The 25,032-nt window shown below is 45.9% G+C and overlaps 1 protein-coding gene across 2 annotated transcripts in view; it reads left to right on the plus strand.

Annotated features, from left to right (window-relative positions):
- The window catches only part of LOC127410649 (glutamate receptor ionotropic, delta-1-like), a 465,032-nt gene that overhangs the window by 354,281 nt on the left and 85,719 nt on the right, over positions 1 to 25,032 (plus strand). For both annotated transcript variants that reach the window (XM_051645766.1, XM_051645767.1), the window contains exon 5: positions 22,488 to 22,541. In XM_051645766.1, the coding sequence (XP_051501726.1) occupies positions 22,488 to 22,541 (54 nt within the window). The remainder of the gene's footprint in view (positions 1 to 22,487; positions 22,542 to 25,032) is intronic.

Below are 25,032 nucleotides of genomic sequence, written 5' to 3' on the forward strand. Positions count from 1 at the left end.
GCACCTGTGCCTGTCGAATCGACTCCAAATCAGCCTCCACTCTCCCCTGGGGGTAACCTGTCGTGACAGCGTGTCCGCTGTAGTGTTGAGGTTGCCCGGGATGTGAGTGGCTTGCATCGACTTGAAGTGCTGCTGACTCCAGAGGAAGAGACGGCGGGCGAGTTGTGACATACAACGAGAGCGCAAACCACCTTGACGGTTGACATGTGCTACCGTTGTTGTGTTGTCTGTCTGAACTAACACGTGCTTGCCCTGGATCAACGGCCAAAACCTCCACAGGGTGAGCAGAATTGCCAACAACTTGAGGCAGTTGATGTGCCAATGCAGTCACGGACCCCTCCAGATGCCGGCGGCTGCGTACCCATTGCAAACAGCGCCCCAGCCCATTTTGGAGGCGTCTGTTGTGACCACGACGCACCTGGAGACCAGTTCTAGAGGAACACCTGCCCATAGAAATGAGAGGTCGGTCCAAGGGCTGAAAAGACAGTGACAGACCGGCGTGATGACCACGTGACATGTCCCGTGGCGCCATGCCCATCTCAGGACTCGAGTCTGGAGCCAGTGCTGAATCGGCCTCATATGCATCAACCCGAGTGGGGTGGCCACCGCCGAGGATGCCATATGCCCCAGGAGCCTCTGAAAAAGTTTCAGTGGAACCGCTATTTTCTGTTTGAACACTGTTCATAAGGCGCGCCGTCAAGGAGACTGAGTCCAACTCCAAACCGAGAAAAGAGATGCTCTGAACCGGGAGGAGCTTGCTCTTTTCCTAGTTGACCTGAAGCCCTAATCGGCTGAGGTGTGAGAGCACCATGTCCCTGTGTGTGCACAACATGTCTCGAGAATGAGCTAGGATTAGCCAGTCGTCAAAATAGTTGAGAATGCGAATGCCCACCTCCCTTAATGGGGCAAGGGCAGCCTCTGCGACCTTCGTAAAGGCGCGAGGAGACAGGGACAGGCTGAAAGGGAGGACTTTTTACTGATACGCCTGACTCTCGGACGCAAACTGCAGGAAGGGTCTGTGTCAAGGAAGTATCGAGACATGGAAGTACGCATCCTTCAGGTCTACCGCCGTGAACCAATCTTGATGCCAGACGCTCACCAGAATGCGTTTTTGCATCAGCATCTTGAACGGGAGTCTGTGTAAAGCCTAGTTCAGAACTCACAGGTCCAAGATTGGCCGCAACCCACCGCCTTTTTTCGGTACGATGAAGTAGGGGTTGAAAAACCCCTTCTTCATCTCGGCTGGAGGGACAGGTTCTATCAGCGATCTCCGCGCAAGATAGCAGCGTTTTCGTCCTTCACCAAGGTGAAGTGAACACTGCTGAACCTTGGCGGACGCCCGGCGTAGTGAATCGCGCAGCTGAGTCGGACGGTCCGGACCAGCCCTCGCGACGGACTGGAAAGTGCAAGGCATGCGTCCAAGTTCCGCGCAAGGGGGACCAAAGGGATAACGTCATCAGACGTACCGGCAGGTGGGGCCTTGCGGCGGGGCGGAGCTCGAGGTGCCACACCACGTCGTGGCCGTGCTGAGTCTAAGGACATCGAAACACTTACCTGGCTCCTTGTGACCACCCCCGGAACAGCCTGGGACGGGGGAGGAAGAGGCCTGTCCTCGTGACCCATGGAGACTGTCACATCAGGGCAGATTTGTGCCACAGCTGGGCGCTCAGGGGCGGGAAACTGCCGCTGGAGCGCCAAACCTGCCAAACAGTGTGGTGGACGGTGGTCATGATGACGGCCGTACACACCGGATACGTGACCCAGGGAACAAGGAAACTGCTCTTGCTGAGCTCTTGAGTACTGCAGCCACTTGGGCATGCAGCGCAATTAAATGCAAAAGGTAACAAAAAGATGGAGATCTGCTTACCAGCTCCAGAGCAGCGGGTTTCGTTGTCCCTGGGTCGCCCGTCTCAAGGGCGCTTTGAAGCCTTTCATGGGTTCTGGGCGGCCGTAAGACGGGTGGCATCTGCTTCCTGCGGTGGGCTCCACGCCGGTGCCGGGCCAAAGGGGCGGGCTGCAGCGGAGCCGGTGCAGTCACCGCAGGGGGACGCCCTTGGCGATGAGTAGACGGGGTGCGGGATCTTGAGCCACACCGGGGCAGGATATGCCGGCTAGTATCCATCTACTGCTCTACCATCGAAAACTGCTGGGCAAAGTCCTCGACGATGTCGCCGAATAGGCCCCCCTAGGAAATGGGGACAGCAAGGAATCGTGTCTTGTCGGCCTCACCCATCTCGACCAGGTTGAGCCAAAGATGGCACTCCTGGACCACTAGTGTGGCCATCGTCCGCCCGAGAGACCGCGCCGTGACCTCCGTCGCTCGGAGAGCGAGGTCGGTCGCCGTGCTCAGTTCCTGCATCAATCCCGGGGCGGAACTACCCTTATGCAGTTCCTTTAGCGCCTTGGCGGACTTGCAGGAGAGCCATGGCGTGCAGGGCGGAGGCGGCTTGTCCAGTGGCACCGTAGGCCTTGGCCGTCAGAGACGACGTAAACCTACAGGCCTTGAACGGGGGCTTTGGGCACCCACGCCAGGTGGCGGCCTTTATCCACCGGGGGATTGCCGAATAGCCCTTGGCCGCCCCACCATTGATGGTAGTGAGGGCGGGGAAGCTGAAAAGATCAGGACCGGGCAGTAAAAAGTACCTCCCGCAACCTTGTCAGCTCTTCATGCACTTCCGGGAAGAAAGGAACGGGGGCGGGGCGTGGCTTTGAGTGGCGCTGCGAGCCCAGGAACCAATCACCGAGCCGCAAGGGTTCAGGGAAGAGCAGTGAGTTCCACTCTAGCCGACGCGGAGCTGCCCAGGAAAGCATGTCGTCATCTCCGCGTCAGCCTGTGACTGGGCGATCGACCCCGAAGGGTTGAGCCCAGCTGAGGCTTCGGACTGGACGAGCCCGCTCTCCGATGCTGCGCTCGAGAGCTCATCACTTTCGCGGGCTCCGAATATGAGGTCGAACTCGCCGTGAGACGAGCCTGCGGACTCATCCGGAAGCCCGATCGGGGCAGACGAGCATGCTGGGGAATGGGAGGTCCACGGGGGATACCCGGCGGAGGCGGTCCCATTGGGGTCCCCAAATCGCCCCCAGTGCTAGCCGCGCTGGCCTCATACCCGTGGGTAAAAGGACCGAGGCGGGAGCCTCTGGGGTGGCTTGCTTTCTTACAAAAGAGCGACCGCAACGTTGCCATGGACATATTCTCGCAATGAGAACATGACCATCCACGACCGCTGTCTCCGCGTGAGCAGTGCCCAGACATGAAAGACAGTGATCGTGACCATCAGAAGGCAAGAGATAACGGGCGCAACCAGGAATAACAGACAATCGGAAAAGCATCTTTAAAAAGACGCGTCTTTAAAAAGACGTTCCGTGTGTGCCGCTCTTTTAGAGAAATATACTCTTTTACAGAAATATACTCTTTTATTTCTGCCGAAGCACCCAGGGGCATTCTCTTCAGTGCACCAGTGCAGAGGGTGGAGAAGCCGCTGAAATGCGCCGTCAGATCCAGCAGAGGTGAATGAACAGTAGTATTCAGCTCAGTGAGCATGACCGTTCGGCTCCGAAGAGAAAATCTGAATGAGTGGTTGCATACCAGCTCCTTTTATAACCGTATGTCCGGGGGAGTGGCATGCAAATACCACTCGCCAATTTTCACTGGCTTTTTATCAAAGACCAGAGGTGTCTCGGGCTCCCAAGAGTGACCCCTAGTGTCACTACATCGACACAACGTCGAGTGAGTGACAGATAGGGAACTGCTTTTCACTTTATAAGGTATTGTTAATCACTGTAGTAATTACAGAAGGCACATGATGACATGAAGTTTATAAACAAATGGCCCTTCCAGGAGCAATGACCAATAAACATGTAGAGACATTGCTCAGTGTCACTCACACAAACACTAAACACCATCAGGGTAACATGTGAAATTAAAATTATGCAATAAACATTAACTAAACTAGATCCGATATAACACAGAACACCCCAAAGTACATAACTGATACTAAAAATAAGAAGAAACATAACAAGTACATGTACTCTCTTGTTAAACATAATATACATTTTTACCATTAATTATACAGAAAAATCACACTTTTTACATAAAATAATTTCATTTTTACAACATTTTACCATAAATACATGTATTGTCTTTTTATATTACAATTTTTTTTACGTATATTTTATGTTAACTACTCGTTAACCAATGTAAGTTTTTTTCACTGTAGCATTTTCACAGTGTATACTGTACAGTACAGTACATAAACAAACCCACAGTGTGGTATGAAACTATAAGAACAAGCAACAGAGAAAGTGTCCCTATTCAACTGTTGTTGGTGTTGTTGGCATACATAAAGAATATTGACACACATTGTGTTTTGTTTTGTTTGTTATCATGCATCTCTGAGGTGCTCATGACTGCTACAAGCTCTTGTGGCTTTTTCTTTTATATAAAATTGGTAATTGCTCTTTTTGTGAGTAGTGCATATTGATTTTATTTCAGTTCTGCAATCTTTGCTGCACATAATTCTAAAGACAAACATTTCTGTGTCATGGAGGCAGTTGCAAGGGAAGTCAAATGAGGTCTAATGTAAATTCATTCACCTTGCACTCACAGCAATAAAGAAAATATGTGTTTGTACCCATGAGCATTTTTTCAAACCACCTGGCCAACATGATCACACAGAAAATAATGTTAGTGTTTGTTAATGTTCGTTTGATTTTTTCAATCAAATTCGGACTAGAATTTCAGACAAGTAACACCATGTGGTGAATGTTCATGTTCCGAAAATCACCCTTTAATGTCAAGCGAGATGGCTAGCGAGATACTAATTTGCAAAGAAATAAGTTATAGAATGATGTTTTGGTGTCATATCTATACGGGTTAAGTTTTGGGTTTGGGATAGGAGTATATTAATGTAATGACTACTCAAATGTTTCCGAAAATCTAATGCACTGTGCCTTTCATGTCATATCCATTCGAAGAAGTATGTGAAGGAACGCAGTTTTGGTCTCAGTACTGTTGCTCTTAACTGTATGCGCACAATTGCAGTTCCAGCTTCGGTTCAGAAATTTGGAAATTATGGAGCAATTTTAGCAGACAAAACATTTGACTTTCTGTCACCAATTTTCCCATAATATCAGTCTGTCCTGATTCTGCTGTAAAAACAATGATCCTGAATTCAATTGACAAAGTTCCACTTTTACCTCATAAACATTGTTTTCTCTTGTTGGTTTTGCTGGGTGGGAAGTAATGAATACATCTTTCATCCATGTTGAGGATTGCAAATGATCTTATATTGCGTCCCTGGGTTGTATGTTGTCAGGCCTTAAGCCTTCTTTTGAGATAAAACATCATTTGAGTAAAGCAAATTTCTCCTATGTAAGACTGTTGACCCTGAATGAATGTGAGTTTAGACATCAAACATCTGGACATTTTATAAGACTGATCCTTCTTCGTGTTGACCTAGAGATTCTCCGGTCTGAAAATCCACAGACTTTTCCATGCTTTTCTTTCTGCGATTCTTAATGCCTTTGTGAATGAATATTTAGATAGATCTAAATGTAACAGCTTCAAATGGCACAGTCTTTTTTTCACAGGCTATTTATTTATCAACGACTTTTAATTATAAATTTACAGAGGTACAAATAAAGTGGTACAAATTATGAAATGTTATTATTGGCCTTCTTGGTTTTGTTCACATGTCGACCAGATCACTATGTTTGTACTTCCTTTTGCTTCAGTAAGAAAACTTCTGCCAAGAAAACAAAAGCAAAATCAATGCAGGAATGGAACAGATGTTCCCTATCTGTCACTCACTCGACATTGGTGTCGATGTAGTGACACTAGGGGTCACTCTTGGGAGCCCGAGACACCTCTGGTCTTTGATAAAAGGCCAATGAAAATTGGTGAGTGGTATTTGCATGCCACTCCCCCGGACATACGGGTATAAAAGGAGCTGGTATGCAACCACTCATTCAGATTTTCTCTTCGGAGCCGAACGGTCATGCTCATTGAGCTGAATAGCACTGTCCATTCACCTCTGCTGGATTTGACGGCGCATTTCAGCAGCCACCGGCCTCTGGACGGGTCCACGGCTGCGTTGGCACATCAACTGCCTCGAGTTACTGGCAATTCTGCTCGCCCTGCAGAGGTTCTGTCCGTTGATCCAGGGCAAGCACGTGCTAGTTCGGATGGACAGCATGGCAGCGGTAGCATATGTCAACCGCCAAGGTGGTCTGTGCTCCCACCGTATGTCACAACTCGCCCGCCGTCTCCTCCTCTGGAGTCAGCAGTACCTCAAGTCGCTGCGAGCCACTCACATCCCGGGCAACCTCAACACTACAGCAGATGCGCTGTCACGGCAGGTTTCCCTCAGGGGAGAGTGGAGACTCCACCCTCAGGTGGTCCAGCTGATTTGGAGTCGATTCGGTCGGGCACAGGTGGACCTGTTCGCCTCCCAAGAATCCTCCCACTACCCGCTCTGGTACGCCCTCACCGAGGCTCCCCTCAGCATAGACGCGCTGGCACACAGCTGGCCCCCTGGCATTTGCAAATATGCGTTTCCCCCAGTGAGCCTACTTGCACAGACCCTGTGCAAGGTCAGGGAGGACGAGGAGCAGGTCGTCCTGGTAGCACCCTACTGCCCCACCCAGACATGGTTCTCGGACCTCACGCTCCTCGCGACAGCCCCCCTGGCAAATTCCCCTGAGGAAGGACCTTCTTTCTCAGGGGCGGGGCACCCTCTGGCACCTGCGTCCAGACCTCTGGAATCTCCATGTCTTGTCCCTGGACAGGACGCGGAAGACCTAACTGGCCTACCACCTGCGGTGGTAGACACGATCACTCAGGCTAGGGCCCCCTCTACGAGGTGCCTGTATGCCTTTAAGTGGCATCTATTCGCTAAGTGGTGTTCTTCTCGACACGAAGACCCCCAGAGATGCGCAGTCAGATCAGTGCTTTCCTTCCTGCAGGAGAGGTTGGAAGGGAGGCTGTCCCCTTCCACCTTGAAGGTGTACGTTACTGCCATAGCAGCACACCACGACGAAGTTGACGGTAAGTCCTTAGGGAAGCACGACCTGATCATCAGGTTCCTAAGAGGCGCCAGGAGGCTGAATCCCTCCAGGCCATGCCTCATTCCCTCATGGGATCTCTCCGTAGTTCTTCAGGGTCTACAGAGATCTCCCTTTGAGCCTTTGCAGTCAGCCGAGCTTAAGGCACTCTCCCTGAAGACTGCCCTCCTGACTGCGCTCACTTCCATCGAAAGGGTAGGTGACCTGCAAGCGTTCTCTGTCAGCGAAACGTGCCTGGAGTTCGGTCCGGGCTATTCTCACGTGATCCTGAGACCCCGACCGGGCTATGTGGCCAAGGTTCCCACCACTCCTTTTAGGGACCAGGTGGTGAACCTGCAAGCACTGCCCCAGGAGGAGGCAGACCCAGCCCTGTCGTTGCTGTGTCCGGTGCGTGCTTTACGCATCTATTTGGATCGCACGCAGAGCTTTAGAGTCTCTGAGAAGCTCTTTATCTGCTTTGGTGCACAGCGGAAAGGAAGCACTGTCTCCAAGCAGAGGATCTCTCATTGGCTTGTTGACGCCATAACTATGGCATATCTTGCCCAAAACATGCCGCCCCCGGTAGGGCTACGAGCCCATTCTACCTGTGGTGTAGCGGCTTCTTGGGCCCTGGCCAGAGGTGCCTCTCTAACAGACATTTGCAGAGCAGCAGGCTGGGCAACACCCAACACCTTTGCAAGGTTCTACAACCTCCGGGTGGAACCGGTTTCATCCCAGGTAGTGGCACGCAACCCAAGCGGATAAGCCCAGGATAGCCGGCTGGGTGTATCGCTTGCACATAGCGCCTTCCACCTCCATTTGAGCTGAAGACGTGCACTGTTAATTCCCAGTAATGTTCACAAAATTTGTTCCCTGGTTGACTTCCTCCGAGCCCTGTGGCAGTCGAGTTTTCGGAGAGACTCGCTGCTGGCCCAGTACACGCTCTAACTAAGAGCCCGGTTCTGGGGTAGGTGCTCTGCATTGTGCGGTTCCCTGTAAGGCTAACCCCATGTGATCTATATCTTCTTCTATGTTTCCCTGCTGGCAAAATGCGTCTTCCTTGGGCAGAGCCCTTCTGCCCCAGTCTCCATGTTTGTAGTAACTCCTCCCCCATTGGGCAGGATCTACATTGAAGGCTCTCCACATGGTTGGAAAGACCATGTGACGTATTTTTCCACTTAAAAATATCCCCCCCTCTCTTGGGGTGAGGTGTGGTCTCCGCGGTGTCCTCCCCTTGGGAGGGACACCCCCCGACTAGACCTGGTGGCCCAGTCGGATAATCCCCCTTCTAGGGTGTGGAAAAAGAGAAGAGGAAAAGAGGCCACGACTGGGTTAAGCCTGTCTCTATCTTTGGGTAGTCGACTTGTCCCCAAAAGGGCTGTTCGACACTCATAACTGTGTTGTGGGAGGTTACGTGTTGACCTGGTGTGCTGGTTATGAGGCACACAGCAAGTGGCATTTTGTATAGGGACCCCTAGTGTCACTACATCGACACCAATGTCGAGTGAGTGACAAATAGGGAACGTCATGGTTACTGGTGTAACCTCCGTTCCCTGATGGAGGGAACGAGACGTTGGTCCCTTCTGCCACAACGCTGAACTACCCGCTGAAATGGCCGGACATTATATCGGCTCCTCAGCGTAAAACTTGAATGAGTGGTTGCATACCAGCTCCTTTTATACCCATATGTCCAGGGGAGTGGCATGCAAATACCACTCGCCAATTTTCATTGGCCTTTTATCAAAGACCAGAGGTGTCTCGGGCTCCCAAAAGTGACCCCTAGTGTCACTACATCGACACCAACGTCTCGTTCCCTCCATCAGGGAACGGAGGTTACACCAGTAACCATGACGTTTTTCAGAAAAGGCAGGTTATGTGTTGAGCAGAATCAGGAGAGAAATGCTGTAGATTGCAGACTGGTTTTCATTTCAAACTGTAGATCCACTTCAGCTGATGAATTTATTCTTCTATCTTTCTTCTACCAGTGGGAAGTGAATTATGGAGATGTTTTGAAATGTTTTGTTATTGCTATCTGAGAGCAGTATATATATATGTGATTCCACTCACCAAGCACATATAAATATTTGCTGTGCCACAGATGTATAAAACACAGAGACTCTGTAGATACGTAGCTGCACTCTAATCCACTTTTTGTCTCTCTTTTTTCTCTCTTCATCTGCCACTTTTCACCCTCATCTTCCATGTTTATTCACTACACAGACACACTCACATACATTTAAATACCGATAGAGAGCTCAAATCTCAGCTGAGTTCCACCTTTGCAATGGGCACACATTACTTAGGCACACAGGTTACAGAAGGCAGGCTGTAGGGAGGCACACACAACAGCCCGGTTTCATCTTGAATCTCAATAGCTGTGTATGCTGGGAGTGCTTAGGTGTGCTGAAGGGTGTCTAATGTTTTGTCTGAACTGTGCAATGTCTACAGAAGAACACTGATGAGAGGGAAACCCTGTAAACTAATTTGTTAAAAGGAAAGAGAACATTAGGTGCACAGAAGGATAGGTGTTCCCCTTCTGTCACTCACTCGATGTTGTGTCGATGTAGTGACACTAGGGGTCGATCTTGAGAGCCCGAGACTCCTTCAGATCTTTGAGAAAAGGCCAATGAGAATTGGCGAGTAGAATTTGCATGCCACTCCCCCCGACATACGGGTATAAAAGGGAGGCTGGAATGCGAATTCATTCAGATTTTTTCTTCGGAGCTGAGCGGTTGTATTTCAGCGAGCTGAATACTACTACTGATCCATTCACCTCTTCAGAAGCGTGTGCTGTTGGATTTATGGCGCATTCCAGCGGCTTTCTCTCCACTCTGCACTCCACTGCAGACTACGCCCCTAGGCGCTTCGACAGCACTTTAAAAGAGTTTATTTCCTCTAAAGAGTATATTTCCTCTGTTAGAGCAGGCACAGTGATGTTGAATGTCTTTTTAAAGACGCATCTTTTTAAAGATGCCCTTCCACCTCTGTGCAGTTCCTGGATGTGGTCGTTACCACTGACCTCTAACGGCCACGATCACTGCCTCACGTGCCTGGGCCAAAATCGAAAACATGACCATGGTAACGTTGTGGGCACGGCCACTTCAGCTGTCCCCCCTGCTGGTCCTTCTACCTACATGTACGAGGCTGCCCTGGTTGATGCTGAAAGCAATTCGGGGGCTTCAGTGGGTACGGTTCCGCCGGGTAAACCCCCATGGACCGCCCACTCCCCGGTACGCTCATTTGCGCCCATCTAGTTCTGGGATGAGACAGGCATGTCGCCTCAGTGCCAGCCTAATGTCTCTTTTGGAGCTCGTTAGCCGGATGAGATTTCGATCGCTGCACTGGAGAGCGCCTTGGTGATGTCAGACACTGAGAACACAACTGGGCTGCCACCTTCGGGTGTGGCAGCCCAGTCTGAGGCCGACGCTGAGCTGACCGCCATGCTTGCCCGGGCCGCCGCGAGTGTTGGGTTTGAGTGGAACCCTCCACCCACCTCTGAGCACTCACGGCTTGACGACTGGTTTCTGGGTTGGGCGCGCCACTCGCGGCCATGCCCCCCCAGTCCCCTTCTTCCCGGAAGCTGACATGATCATGGAGGGCACCTTTCGCTGCTTGAACCAGATCCTTCAGTTCATCCGCTCTCACTACCCTTGATGGTGGGTTATGCCGTGATACACACCTGTGCCCACTGAGCGCCACCACCTGGCGGAGTCACCCAGCACTCCCTTCCCGAGCCTGTAGGACATCGTCGTCTCTGGCGACTAAAGCCTACAGTGCTGCCGGTCAGGCCACCTCCGCCCTGCATGCCATGGCCCTCTTACAGGTCCATCAGGCCAAGGCTTTGAAAGAGCTACACAAGGGTAGTACTGATCCCGGTGTGCCACAAGAGCTGCGCTCGGTGACCAATCTCACCCTCCGTGCGACTAAGGTCACAGCACGCGCACTCGGGTAGACAATGTCCACGCTTGTGGTCCAGGAGTGCCACCTGTGGCTGAACCTGGTCGAGATGAGGGACGCGGACAAGGCGCGGTTCCTTAACACACCCATCTCCCAGGTCGGCCTCTTCTGTGACACCGTCGAGGACTTCGCCCAGCAGTTCTTGGCGGTGAAGCAACAGATGAAGGCCATTCAGCACATCTTGCCCCAACGCGGCTCAAGAGTGCGCACCCCGTCTGTTTGTCAAGGGCGTCCCCCTGCGGTGACACAAACTCAACCGGCTCCGCCCCAGCCCGAGCCCAGCCCTCGGCCCCGGCGTAGAGCCTCCCGCAGGAGAGGTGCACCCCCCGCTTCTCGGCCGGCCGCGAAGACCCCCAGGAGGGCTCCCAAGCGCCCCTGAGACGGGACACCTGAGGAACGAGATGTCTGCGGGAACTCCGGAGCTGGTAGCCAGACCATTCCATCCCCCGGTGGAGGACCGGGAGGAAAATCTTTTGTTCCCTTTTTCTTTTCTGTTCGCCATTGTCAAAAAAAGAGCAGTTTCCTCTCTCCTCGGGTCACACCGCCAGTGCTCACAGTTGCCATCCCCATGGCTACCAGACACCGAGCGCCTGCAGCCTGGGCCTCACGTACGCGGCCCCCCACCTTTGCGTGCCCTGCTGCTTCACACAAACCACACCCCCGGCTGGCCGGTGGCTACGAGTCTCGAGGACGGCCTGAGAGGTCCTCCTCCTCAGTTGCCGGCCTGCCTTATGCCGGGGGTGGAGCAAGGTAAGTGCTTCGAGGGTCTCTTCAGTGTGGCTGCCTCAGGTCGGAGCACCGCTCCCCGACGCAGGACTCCCTACTCCCCCCTGATGTATGTTCTGCGGTACGATCTCCCTTTTTCGGTAGACCCTCGTCTCCCTTGGCAGAGCCCTCTCTGCCCTGGTTGCTGCGTTTGTAGAGCTTCTCCCCTATGAAGGGCAGGACCTACCGCCACACCTCTTCCATGTGCAGCCTTAGGCCCATATGACATATTCGCCACTATGTTTTAATACCTTAACAAATTTATATATGATGCATTTGCTGTATGATAAAATGATAGAAATAAAAAAAAAATATTGGACCATATAGCCCTGAAAATCATGCTTACAAAGTGCTGACAGTCTTTTTCAAGGTTTACCACAGCTGGAGCTTGAGCATGGAGAGGCTTCAGACTCTGCAATCAGTGTTGAAGAGTTAAAGGAAGAAATGCAACTGGTCTCAACCAACCATTTCCAGATACTATATAGCTTAAAATAAATGGTTAGGATTTATCAGTTATTAAAAGACTTCTGTGAAGGGATTTCCATGAGATTCTACATTTTTCTTGGTTGAGGCACAAAAAAATAAAAAAATAAAAACCAACACAGTGTAAAAAAGCCTCGCTTTGTCGAATGTTTGCTCCCAGTGTAAAAGGAAGTATAGTGATACAATGTTTATTTAACATCTTCATTGCAGCAAAAAAAAAAAAAAAAAAAAGAAAAAGAAAAATGGGGTGAAAAGCCTAAAGTTTGTTGGCTTGTCTAGTTTAAGCTACTGTTCAGCTGGTTGGCCTGTTGATCTACCAACCTTACCAGCTAAAAAGTGCCTAAAACCTTTCTAAAACCAACAGACCTTCCTAACCAGCTTGCTCGGCTGGGATATCAGTTAACCACCTGGTTTAAGTGTGGAGATTTTAGTTTTTTTTTTTTTTTTATATTTGTTTGTTGGACAACAACAACCATTCTGTAGATTTAAACTGAATAAGACAGAACATACACATGGTGTGTATATACAGGACTTCCAATATATATGTGTTTTTCCTTTTTTTTTCTTTTATCATTTGCCATATTCTCGCTCTGATATAAGGTGGTGGTGAAAGAATGGATTCAAGCCTCTGCCTAATAACGTCACAGTGGAAGATGTCACTCTACAAAGAGGCATCCAGATTTATTGAAGGTTGAGATGAGCAATGGAGGGATCAAAATCTGTCTTTTTCATGACATTAGGAGTTTGAATACGTCGGGAAGAATGTTGGATATAGGAGGCTCAGTTTTTTTCTCTTCAGCATGGAACAGGATTACACTCATGGAACATTGTGATGATCTGATCTACTGTATTTCATGGATTATTGATTTCTACCGATTAATGCTGCAGGCCTGGAAGGTCTCAATACTTCAGAGCATGGAATGATAATCATGGGACAAAATTTTTAGTGACTAGGAATAGGATTCTTGTTTGACAGAACTGGTTATACACCCCAGTCCTCCAGTACAAACAAGATTGTTGTCTTCTATGATGCATGTGTTTTGAAGGGTGACTATAAAATTGGTGATTACCCTTCAATGGCAAACAAATATCAATTCATGATTTCGTAAGATGGTCCAGGTTTTGATGGTTTCATCTTTCCTGTAGCACAACCGCTATAAAACCTAGCAGTTTCTTCTAGTGGTTACTCACTCACCAAGCATGGAGAGAGTTTTTACTGATGGTCAGTTGCAAATGCTTTTCTGCATCGTAAAAATGTGATATGTGATACAGTACATGTGTTCTGCTGAGAGTCCAAGTGTCATAAAATTCAATACAGGAATCTGGATCAATATTTGTTGATCCAAGTTTATGCAAAGATCCACCAAGACATATATTGTTTTGAAGCTTGCAAGCAACGTTCCACCACCTGCTGTGTTTTTAATCTTTTCCAGCATTAAATCAGCACTTACAAAAGAAGCGTGAGATGGATTTTTTATTGCTATTTTATCTGTTTTATCTGTCTGTGTCTAGCTTACAAATAAACTCCTACTGTATTTTAAAATGTAGAACACATACCTAGTATATTCTACTCAGGATGTTTGAAAAGAAAAGTTTTTGATCAGTCTCCTGCAGAATGGCCTTATAATCTCTTTGCTGCCTGCAGTTAGACCTATATATCAGTATTTCATATATAGATATCTCCATATTTCTTGAGACATGGTGTCACAGTAATGAAACTTTACATTGCCTGAAAGGATACAGTGAAACTACTATCCCTTCATTAAAAAAATCTCAAATTTTCAAATCTCAAATATTCAGGTGGAATATTAATATGGCACAAAGACAATTTAAAACACTTTATTAAAATAGTCAAAACTGAAAAATCATCTGTTTGGCTTGAAATAAAATCACTGGTAGCACAGGGTGATCTTTACCTCTGTGCTGTACATATTCCATCACATGACTCTCCATATTACCAAGAAGAATACTTTCTACAGCTGCAGACTGATATCTTACACTTTCAGTCCAGAGGAAATGTCCTGATATGTGGTGACCTAAACACAAGAACTTGATTATATAAATATAGTAGATGATATTCACATATATGACAACACCATATCTCAATCAACATCAATTATCACTCCAAGAAACAGCTATGATAGTTCAGTCAACACAAATGGAAAGCAGATGTTAAAACTGTGTAAAGGTTTGGGGGAGGAGGTTCGCTTGGTAGATTTATGTACTACTCCACATTGGGGGCTAGTGGGGTTGATTATTCAATTACAGACATTAATCCACTTCATCAGTGCATTTACAGTCAGACTTCAACTCCCAATTTCTGATCACTGTCAAATAGTGCTCCTTTTTTTTTTTTTTTTTTTATTTTCTCCCCTTTTCTCCCCAATTTGGAATGCCCAATTTCCAATGCATTCTAAGTCCTCGTGGTGGCATAGTGACTCACCTCAATCCAGGTGGCGGGTGACGACCCTCAGTTGCCTCCGTGTCTGAGACCGTCAATCCATGCCTCTTATCACGTTGCTTGTTGAGCACGTTACCGCGGAGACCTAGTGCGTTTGGAGGGCTTCACGCTATTCTCTGGGGCATCCACGCACAACTCACCACGCGCCCCACTGAGAGCAAGAACCACATTATAGCGACCACGAGGAGGTTAACTCAACGTGACTCTACACACCCTAGCAACTGGGCCAATTTGTTGCGTAATAAGCCTGACTGGAGTCATTCAGCATGCCCTGGATTCAAACTTGTGACTCCAGGTGTGGTAGTCAGCGTTTTTACTTGCTGAGCTACCCAGGCCCCCAAACAGTGCTCTTCTTAAAACAATCAAACGAATGGACCAAGACTCCTCCTCAAGAATCTGAACAATTATTTCCTTTGAAAATCAAATGGAACCAATCAAACATTGAAAAACTCAAAGATAACATGAACAACTCTATAATATCACATATGTTAGATGATTTCATGTCTAATAATTTCCCCCCAGAGGTAAATGGAATAAATTCAGCAACAGACAAAATTAATTACAGATTTGAAACACTGGCCATTTTATCTAACATTAGACAGCCAAACAAATGCAAAACAAATCAACGAAAAATAAAATATGCAGTCTGGTTCGATAATGAATGTAAATGTCTTAGAAAATAACTAAGACAACTTGCCAACAAAAATCATATAGAACCAGCCAATCAGATGACAAGGCTCACTTACTCAAACTGCCTGAAAAAGTACAAAATACTCATATGCATCAAAAGAGAGAACTGTTTTAAAGTTAAAATTAATTAAGTTGAACAATCAATAGACCAAAACACATTTTGGAGTCTGTATAACAAATTTAAAAGACCCAAATCTGAAACACACTCCAAAACACCAAAATGTTGAAATCTTACTTTAAAAAGCTATTACAAAAAATGTAACCAACAGACCTCAACCAGTCCCAAAAAAACATAAAGGAAAAACTTGAAGATTTCATGAATACCCTTTGGATACATATATAATGCAGTCAGAAATAAAAATAACATATTAAAGATGTTAAATTAAAGGAAGCATTTGGACAAGACAGCACTAGTAATGAAATGCTTAAATACAGCAGCCACAACATCATTCAAGCTCTAGTAAAATTATTTAATCTGGTTTTATGGTCTGGTATCTTCCCTGAGATTTGGTCTGAAGGACTGATCACTCCTACAGTATATTCAAAAAAGGAGATAAATTTGACCTCAATAATTATCGCGGTATTTGTGTGGGCAGGGCTCTAGGGAAGTTATTCTGCAGTATAATAAATACTCGTATAGTCACATTCCTTACAAACACAAAATCATAAATAAATCACTAATTGGCTTTTTACCAAAACAACGCACATCAGATTACATCTACTCTCTCCATACTCTACTGGACAAAAACATCAAGGGCAAACTAAGGAAAATATTTGCATGCTTTGTAGATTTAAAAAAAGCATTAGACTCAATTTGGCATGATGGTTTACTTTACAAACTCCTACAAATCAGCACTGGTTGGAAAACATTTGATATTATACAATTCATGTAGGCAAAGAGTAATTGTGCAGTAAAAATGGGAAATCAGAGAAGTGCATTCTTCCAGCAGGTTCGTGGAGTGAGACAGGGATGCAATCTGAGCCCTACTCTATTCAGTATCTATTTAAATGATCTTGCAGAAGCTCTGGAGTGGTCCAGCATCCCTGGCCTCAATCTATATGACACTGAAGTGAATTGTCTGCTGTATGCAGATGATTTTCTTCTGCTGTCACCTACAATGTTGTCATGAATGGGCACTCACAATCAAACTGGATAAAACCAGAGTTATGCTGTTCCAGAATAACAGGGAAACTGATTCCAGTTCACTTACAGAGGAGAAGTCCTACAACACAGCACCACCTACAGTTATCTGGGAAATAAGTGCATCTGGAGGATTTAATCTGGCTGAAAAAAGAAAAAGGAGAAAAGGCTCGGTGGGAATTTTATGCCATCAAACCATGATTCGGCCAAATAAAAATGACCAAAATTTGTAAATATATATATAAATTTGGACAAAATTATATAATTCTATAATAAAACCAATACTACTATATGGATGTGAAATATGGGGACCCATGACAAATTTTCACCATTGGGATAAAACTTCAATAGAAAAAAATGCAACTGAAATTTGCAAAAAATATTTTAGGTGCAATAGTGCATGTAGGGCTGATTTAGGTCTATACCTCTTAAGCACTGAAATTCAGAAAAGAGTCATACAATTCTGGCATCACCTCAAACAGTCTGATCCAGAATCGATCAAATATAAAGCCCTCCTCACCAATGAAACCCCTGCTGTATCACACCCTCTGAATATTTTTGCTCCGAAACTTGTTAATGAAAGCAAATTTGATATCCACACCAATTACAAATCTAAATTTATTGTTTAAGAAATGGACAAAAAAACTAAAACATGATCAGGATGAAACATTAAAAACTGAATTTGACCTCCACAACAAACTTCAATGCTATTCTGCCCTAAAAAGAACTACCAAATTTGCAAATTACTTATTAATTAAACAATTTAAAGAAAGAAAGATGATGTCTAAATATAGATTAAATGACTATGATCTAGAGATGGGAGGAAGACATCACAGGTCCTGGTTACAGAGAGAGCAGAGGATATGCAGACAGCGTGATACAAACCAAAAAGAAAATGAGAAACATTTCCTTTTTATTTGCCCAAAATACCACACTGTAAGAGAAACATTCTTTAACATTTTTTAAATATTTCATCATTCATTCCATTAACTGTCTGATACAGAGAAACTCACATACAGTATGTACTTGGAGAAGATGGCAACACAACCACACTAGCCGCTAAATATGTGTCTGCCATTCACAATATAAGAAATAAACAAACGTCCCTTTTTCAGGACACTGTATTTTAAAGATAATTTTGTAAAAATCCAAATAACTTTACAGATCTTTATTTTAAAGGGCTTAAACAATGTTTTCCATGCTTGTTCAATGAACCATAAACAATTAATGAACATGCACCTGTGGAATGGTCGTGAAGACACTAACAGCTTACAGATGGTAGGCAATTAATGTCACAGTTATAAAGACTTTCTAAAGACACTACAGAGACCTTTCTATTAACTCTGAAAAACACCAAAAGAAAGATGCCCATGGTCCCTGCTCATCTGCGTGAACGTGCCTTAGGCATGCTGCATGGAGGGATGAGGACTGCAGATGTGGCCAGGGCAATAAATTGCAATGTCTGTACTGTGAGATGCCTAAGACAGCGCTACAGGGACACAAGAAGGACAGCTGATCATCCTCGCAGTAGCAGACCACGTGTAACAACACCTGCACAGGATCGGTACATCTGAATATCACACCTGTGGGACAGATACAGGATGGCAACAACAACTGCCCGAGTTACATCAGGAACGCACAATCCCTCCATCAGTGCTCAGACTGTCCGCAATAGGCTGAGAGAGGCTGGACTGAGGGCTTGTAGGCCTGCTGTAAGGCAGGTCCTTACCAGACATCACTGGCAACAACGTCGCCTATGAGCACAAACCCACCATCGCTGGACCAGACAGGACTGGCAAAAAGTGCCCTTCACTGATGAGTCACAGTTTTGTCTCACTAGGGGTGATGGTCGGACTCGCGTTTATTTTAAAGGAATGAGAGTTACACTGAGGCCTGTACTCTGGAGCGGGATCGATTTGGAGGTGGAGGGTCCGTCGTGGTCTGGGGCGGTGTGTCACAACAATCTCAGGCAATCTCAACGCTATGCATTACATGGAATACATCCTCCTCCCTCATGTGGTACCCTTCCTGCAGGCTCATCCTGATATGACCCTCCAGAATTACAATGCCACCGGCCATACTGCTCGTTCTGTGCATGATTTCCTGCAAGACAGGAAAGTCAGTGTTCTGCCATGGCCAGCGAAGAGCCCGGATCTCAATCCCATTGAGCATGTCTGGGACCTGTTGGATCGGAGGGTGAGGGCTAGGGCCATTCCCCCAGAAATGTCCGGAAACTTGCAAGTGCCTTGGTGGAAGAGTGGGGTAACATCTCACAGCAAGAACTGGCAAATCTGGTGCAGTCCATGAGGAGGAGATGCACTGCAGCACTTAATGCAGCTGGTGGCCACACCAGATACTGACTGTTACTTTTGATTTTGACTCCACCTTTGTTCAGGGACACATTATTCCATTTCTGTTAGTCACATGTCTGTGAAACTTGATCAGTTTATGTCTTTTTATCTTTTTATGTTCATACAAATATTTACACATGTTAAGTTTGATGAAAATAAAAGCAGTTGAAAGTGAGAGGACGTTCCCCCCCCCCCCCCATGTAATATTTACATGTTTCACTCTTCTTTTTTTCACTTTTACTTATTGTATTATTGTATCTTTTTTAATATATTTTTATATTTATTTATTTAAAAATCTATATAGAAACAACTTTGTAAAGCTTCGGCAATACTGTTATAAAACTGTCATGCCTATAAAGATAAATTGAATTGAAATATATTCCCTTCGTATGGAAGCCTGCCTGCCCCTCTGCAGGTGTTCCTATCTTACAGAATGTAGATATGTGCCCACTGTCAAGATTCAGCCTCGGCTATCTAAAAATCACAATTCAATTTTGTTGACAGATTTGCAACTGGATTGCATTTCTACCCACAGGGCTGCATTTCTGATTAGCTCTGTACCATAATAAAGAATTAGGTATAGCTTGTCCAGAGAGAGAGAGAGAGAGAGAGAGAGAGAGAGAGAAAGAAACAAAATAAAGAGCACAAGAAAACCTGACCAGAGGCGATCCTTGAGCTATCACCTTATTCAACGATTGCTCTGGCTGTTTTCAAAATAGTGTAGATTTTCCAATAACAAGCTACTTTTTCCAGCAAGTTGCAATGTAGCATGACAAAGCACCACATCACTGTTTTTATGTCTCATTATATTGTGCACGCAGCTTTATGAGAAAACTGAAGTAATAATCAAACACACTCTTCTAAACTTTACTTTCTCTCCTATGTAGTGTTGGAAAAAAGTTTGTTCAGACAGTTCATGTAAATGAACCATTCAAAAAGAAACAATTCACAGATTCAAGTCTTCTGCGTGGCATTGTGTCTTTTTCACGGCTAGTTGTATATATATAATTCATTGTTACGTTCCATAATGTGTGCAGTTTTTGCTGTGCTGTCCATGTTCTTACTCTGTGTCTGTGGGTGTGTCTTCTACTCTGAGTGTCTGCAGGTGCTGCTGATTTGCAGATTGGCCGTTTCTGATTGTGTGCCTATAAAATCGCTTTGCTGCCTTTCAGATGGGAGTTGTTGTGACTTTGGGCTGGTCACGCTCCTCCATGCTCTGTTTAGTTGATATTGTTTGCTCGGTTTCTGTTAGTGAAATCAGGTTAGTTTAATTGTATTTTTATTTCCTTTTAAGATTAGTTATTTTCTCCTTTTTCTTTCTAGGTTGTTTTGTTTAATTTGGGCCAGGGGTCACCCTGAAGCCCAAATACCTGCTGCGTATTTTTACATCTTTAGTAACTATCTACTTCCAATAAAAACAAATATTGGATCTATGATCTTGTTGTCGTGGGTTTTTGGTCTGAGCACACCTGCCTTTGTTGCGTCCTACCCCTAGGGGACGTAACATTCATAATCTGTTCAAGTTCCCTCTTTATTTGTTTCTGATACATATTGCTTGAATAGGTCATCAATTTTGTCTTGAAGCCATTTTCAAAGTAGCTTTACAGAAAATTATGCTGTAATGTATCAAAGTCCTCATTGTGCTTTTGAAATGAATAACGCAAATGAAAATCATGCCTTAAAAATGATTGACTTTAGGCCCCCAGTGAGCAGAACAAAGGTGACTGTGGCAAGGAACACAAAACTCCATGAGATGTTAGTTTATGGAGAAAAATAACCTTGGGATAAACCAGGCTCAACTGGGGCCTGTTCCCCTCTGGCTATATAACATGAATACAAAGCCAGTATTAGTGATCTATGTGTATTGCTACTCTTGTGGTGTGTACTGAAAGTAAACTGAGTAGATGTTTGTGGGCAATGTTAAAACTAGGATTGTGTATGAACTGTAAGATTAGAAGACTTTGAAGTCCATCCCAATTGATTGCCAAAGTACAGGTAGATGAAGTAGAAATTCTACATTATATAATCTGATTTCTTTAAATTATAGATTACATAGTTTAGTTATATATTTAAAAAGATATAGCCTTGTTAAAACACCCTCTTTCTATTCTGTATGAGGTACCAGTGAGGGTACCTGAGGAGTCTTTAGCAGGTGTGCTGTGTTTGTTGGTCTGAAGCTCATACAGCGTAGACTGTGATTGACTACACTGCTGTAATGAAAGTCAAAAAAGCTCCACTTATTACTTTAAAACTTTGGTTTGTTTTAATTGGTCTGATTGCATATAATGCTTAGGTCTTTCACACACTATTGCAAATGCTGTATACCATTAAACGATCTGTAAAATATATATTACCATAAATAATATCCTATATCACCATAAAAATATAACCACTCACTACAACACATTAAAGGTGCACATTGAAGGTAATTTTTTGTTTGGGTTGTGCTGGCCAATATGGCAGTCGTCTTGGACTTATACTGACACCTTGCAGCAAAAGCAATAATTTTTGGTTACCAATGCCATAGTAGAAATGCATTAGCAGTCAACCATGATTATTTTTTTCTGCAAGCGAAAGTGTTTACTTTTTTTTTGCTACTGAAATCAGTCTGTGCCTACCGAAGTTTGAATCACTGCCCCCCAGTGGCTGAAGCTGAAAGTTTTGTTGAACGTATGGGCACATGCAAGCTCCATTTACTGGTTGAAATGTCCACACAGTGACTCCAAATGCGAGTTGTATTTTTTAGTTGTAAATGATGTTATACAATCAATAGTAATGCATATGTTATCAACTATATGCCCTAATTCAAACCCCAACCTTAAACCTAACCGTCAGTGGAGTAGAAATTTAATCTCAGAGTGAAAACGCAACCTCCGAATCATGCTCACCATTAACAGTAGCGAGCTTAGAGGGAAAGGTGATCACATTTGAATTTCAGCAAAAAAATGAATGATGGTGCTTGTCAGTAAATCAGCAGAATGGGGTTGATCTTTGGCTTCATGAACTTTCAGAAGCAACATTTCCCATGTGATCATGTTGACCGGGATAAAGTGAGTAGTATTTGGCTGGTCATTAAGTATGGTCTTAATGTGTCAGCACCCTGGAGGCAACCCATTGCATGAAAAATAAACGTTGTTTATTAGGTGATGTTTATTAGACTGGATTACAAGGTTGGATGACTGGATTCCTTCTCTTATTCGAGTTTACATAATTGAAAACATATTTTCAAAAGGACTTTAATTTTTTTTTTTTTTTTTGTGTATCTTTAAGAGAGAAGGTTTATTTTTAGATTGATATGGGAAAAACAGAAATGTGCACCTGCTAACCTCTGTTTGATAACACAGTCTCACCATATAGATATCTGCTCTACTCAAAAATCAGAATGTGTTATGTAAAAGTTCTCAAAAGTATAAAATCAAACATACATATGCAACATTTCTTTAAATGTTTCACAAAAATACATAATGCCTTAAAGAATGTATCTGCTGTGCTTTAGAGGAGCTATTTATATTGTATGCAGTGTAAAAAAAAAAAAAAAAAGGCTGTTTATTTTCATTTCAGTAATTTTTGCATTCTTCTGTCTTTATTTTTTCTGCAGGCAGTCGAAACAAATCTAGCATCCAAAGATAGTCACTGGGTGTATGCCAATGAGGTAAGTACATATTCATTATGAGTTTCATAAATTCTTATCTTTTTCATAAACGGGCATCGATCTCAGAGCTTTTGGCAGTCAAATTAAAAAAACAGACCAAAACCATCATATCTGCCAACATCATATCTAATTTCAACTTACAGTGTTTGATATTTGAGACATCTCTCATTCAGTATGTAATATGCTGTCACCATGCTGGAGCAAAGCTGACAGTGGATTTTTGCACTTGCAAACTCAGAGCCAGTTTTCCTGTCCCCTCTCTCTCTCTCTCTCTCTCTCTCTCTCTCTCTCTCTTCAGCATGACTGTGTGCTGGGTGGCATAAAATTGCTCCATCCATCCATCTGCACCTGCAGAATAGCTCAGCATTCTTCAGGAATATGAGGCATTAAATAATATTATCTGCCTACTTATTCACAGTGTTCAAAACAATGCTGTCACACTGTACTTCAGTTTGTAAAACATTACATACACGATTAGAAAAAAAAAAAATGATAATGTTCTCACCAAAAAAGCAGTCCCCACAAAACTGCTCTGTAACTCCCTAATACAGTAATACCTCTCTCACCAAGTTCAAATAACTATAACGTCTTGGTTACTGTCGTAACCTTCGTTCCCTGATGGAGGGAACTTGACGTTGTGTCGATGTAGTGACACTAGGGGTCGCACTTGGGAGCCCCAAACACCTCTGATCTTTGAGAAAAGGCCAATGAGAATTGGCGAGTGGAATTTGCATGCCACTCCCCTGGACATATGGTTATAAAAGGAGCTGGCTCACAACCACTCATTCAGGTTTTGTCCTAAGGAGCCGAGACAGGGTCCCAGACATTCCAGCATGTAGTACAGCATTGTGGCAAGAGGGACACAATGTCTCGTTCCCTCCATCAGGGAACAGAGGTTATGACAGTAACCAAGACGTTCCCCTTCTGTCACTCACTCGACGTTGTGTCGATGTAGTGTCACTAGGGGTCCCTATGCCAAAACGCCACAACAGCTGAACTGTGTTACGTGAACTGCCGATGCAGGTGCAAGCAAGCTTCTGTGTGCGTAATATCAGTCTGCACGTAGCCTCCCCCAATGCCCCAAAAGACATCATGTAGTTCCCCACACCCCTGAGGGGTGGAAGCGACGTAACTAGCATGGGAGCAGGCCGCACCAGCCGTGGCCTTTTCTCTCTATGTTTTCTCTCCACAGAGTATTAGATTCAGCTGGGGCCATCTAACGCTATTATTCGCACCGGGGAAGGTGTTCTTTTCCTTTCCTATTCTTTCAGGGGGAAAAGACCCTGCGGAGACCACATCCTGCCCAACAGGGAGGTAACATGTGGCAATACGTCACGTGGGCTTACCAGCCACACATGGAAGAGGCGCGGTGGTAGGTCCACGGTGTAAGTGGCGGCAGACCGTCGTGATAGCCATGTGATCTGTGCCGGACTCAAGTCTGAAGCCAGTGCTGAAGCGGTCTCATATGCATCAACCCGAGCGGCGTGTCCGCCGCCGAGGATGCCATATGCCCCAGGAGCCTCTGAAAGTGTTTCAGTGGAACCGCTGTCCTCCGCCTGAATGACTTCAGGCAGTTCAGCTCCGACTGTGCGCGCTCGCTTGTGAGGCATGCTATCATCGAGACCGAGTCTAACTCCATGCCAAGAAAAGAGATGCTCTGAACCGGGGAGAGATTGCTCTTTTCCCAGTTGACCCGAAGCCCTAGACAGCTGAAGTGCGTGAGCACCAGGTCCCTGTGTGCACACAGCAACTCTCGAGAGTGTGCTAGAATCAGCCAGTCATCGAGGTAGTTGGCGAACACAAAACAAAAGGGAACGTAAGATTTATCTCCCGGCCCTCCACCAGGGGATGGAGTGGTCTGGATACCAGCTCCATGATTCCAGCGGACGTCTCCCTCCCTGGGTCGTTTGTCTCAGGGGCGCTTAGGATCCTTCTGGGTCCTCATGCCAGATCGTGAGGCAGGGGGCATCAGCTTCCTGCGGGGGGCTCTACACTGGGGCTGAGGACTGGGCTCGGGCTGTGGCAGAGCCGCCTGGGCTTTCGCCGCCGCAGGGGGATGCCATCGGTGAGCTGCTGGGCAAAGTCCTCAACGGTGTCGCCGAATAGGCCGATCTGGGAGATGGGCACGTTGAGAAAGCAAACCTTGTCAGCATCCCTCATCTCAACCACCAAGGTTGACATCGCTTGCCCGAGTGCTCGTGCCATGACCTTCGTCGCCCGGAGGGTGAGGTTGGTCGCCAAGCGCAGCTCCTGCATCACATCGGGATCAGGACTACCCACGTGCAGTTCTTTCACTGCCTTGGCCTGGTGGACTTGCAGGAGGGCCATGTCATGCAGGGCGGAGGTGGCCTGTCCAGCGGCACTGTAGGCTTTGGTCACCAGAGACGATGTAGTCCTACAGGCCCTGGAGGGGAGCGCCGGGCATTTTGCAGGCACAGATGCACCGCAACTGCCTTATCCACCTGAGGGATCTCTGCGTACCCGTGGGCCG

This window comes from Myxocyprinus asiaticus, chromosome 20 (genome assembly GCF_019703515.2).
Source record: "Myxocyprinus asiaticus isolate MX2 ecotype Aquarium Trade chromosome 20, UBuf_Myxa_2, whole genome shotgun sequence".
Taxonomy (NCBI): Eukaryota; Metazoa; Chordata; class Actinopteri; order Cypriniformes; family Catostomidae; genus Myxocyprinus; species Myxocyprinus asiaticus.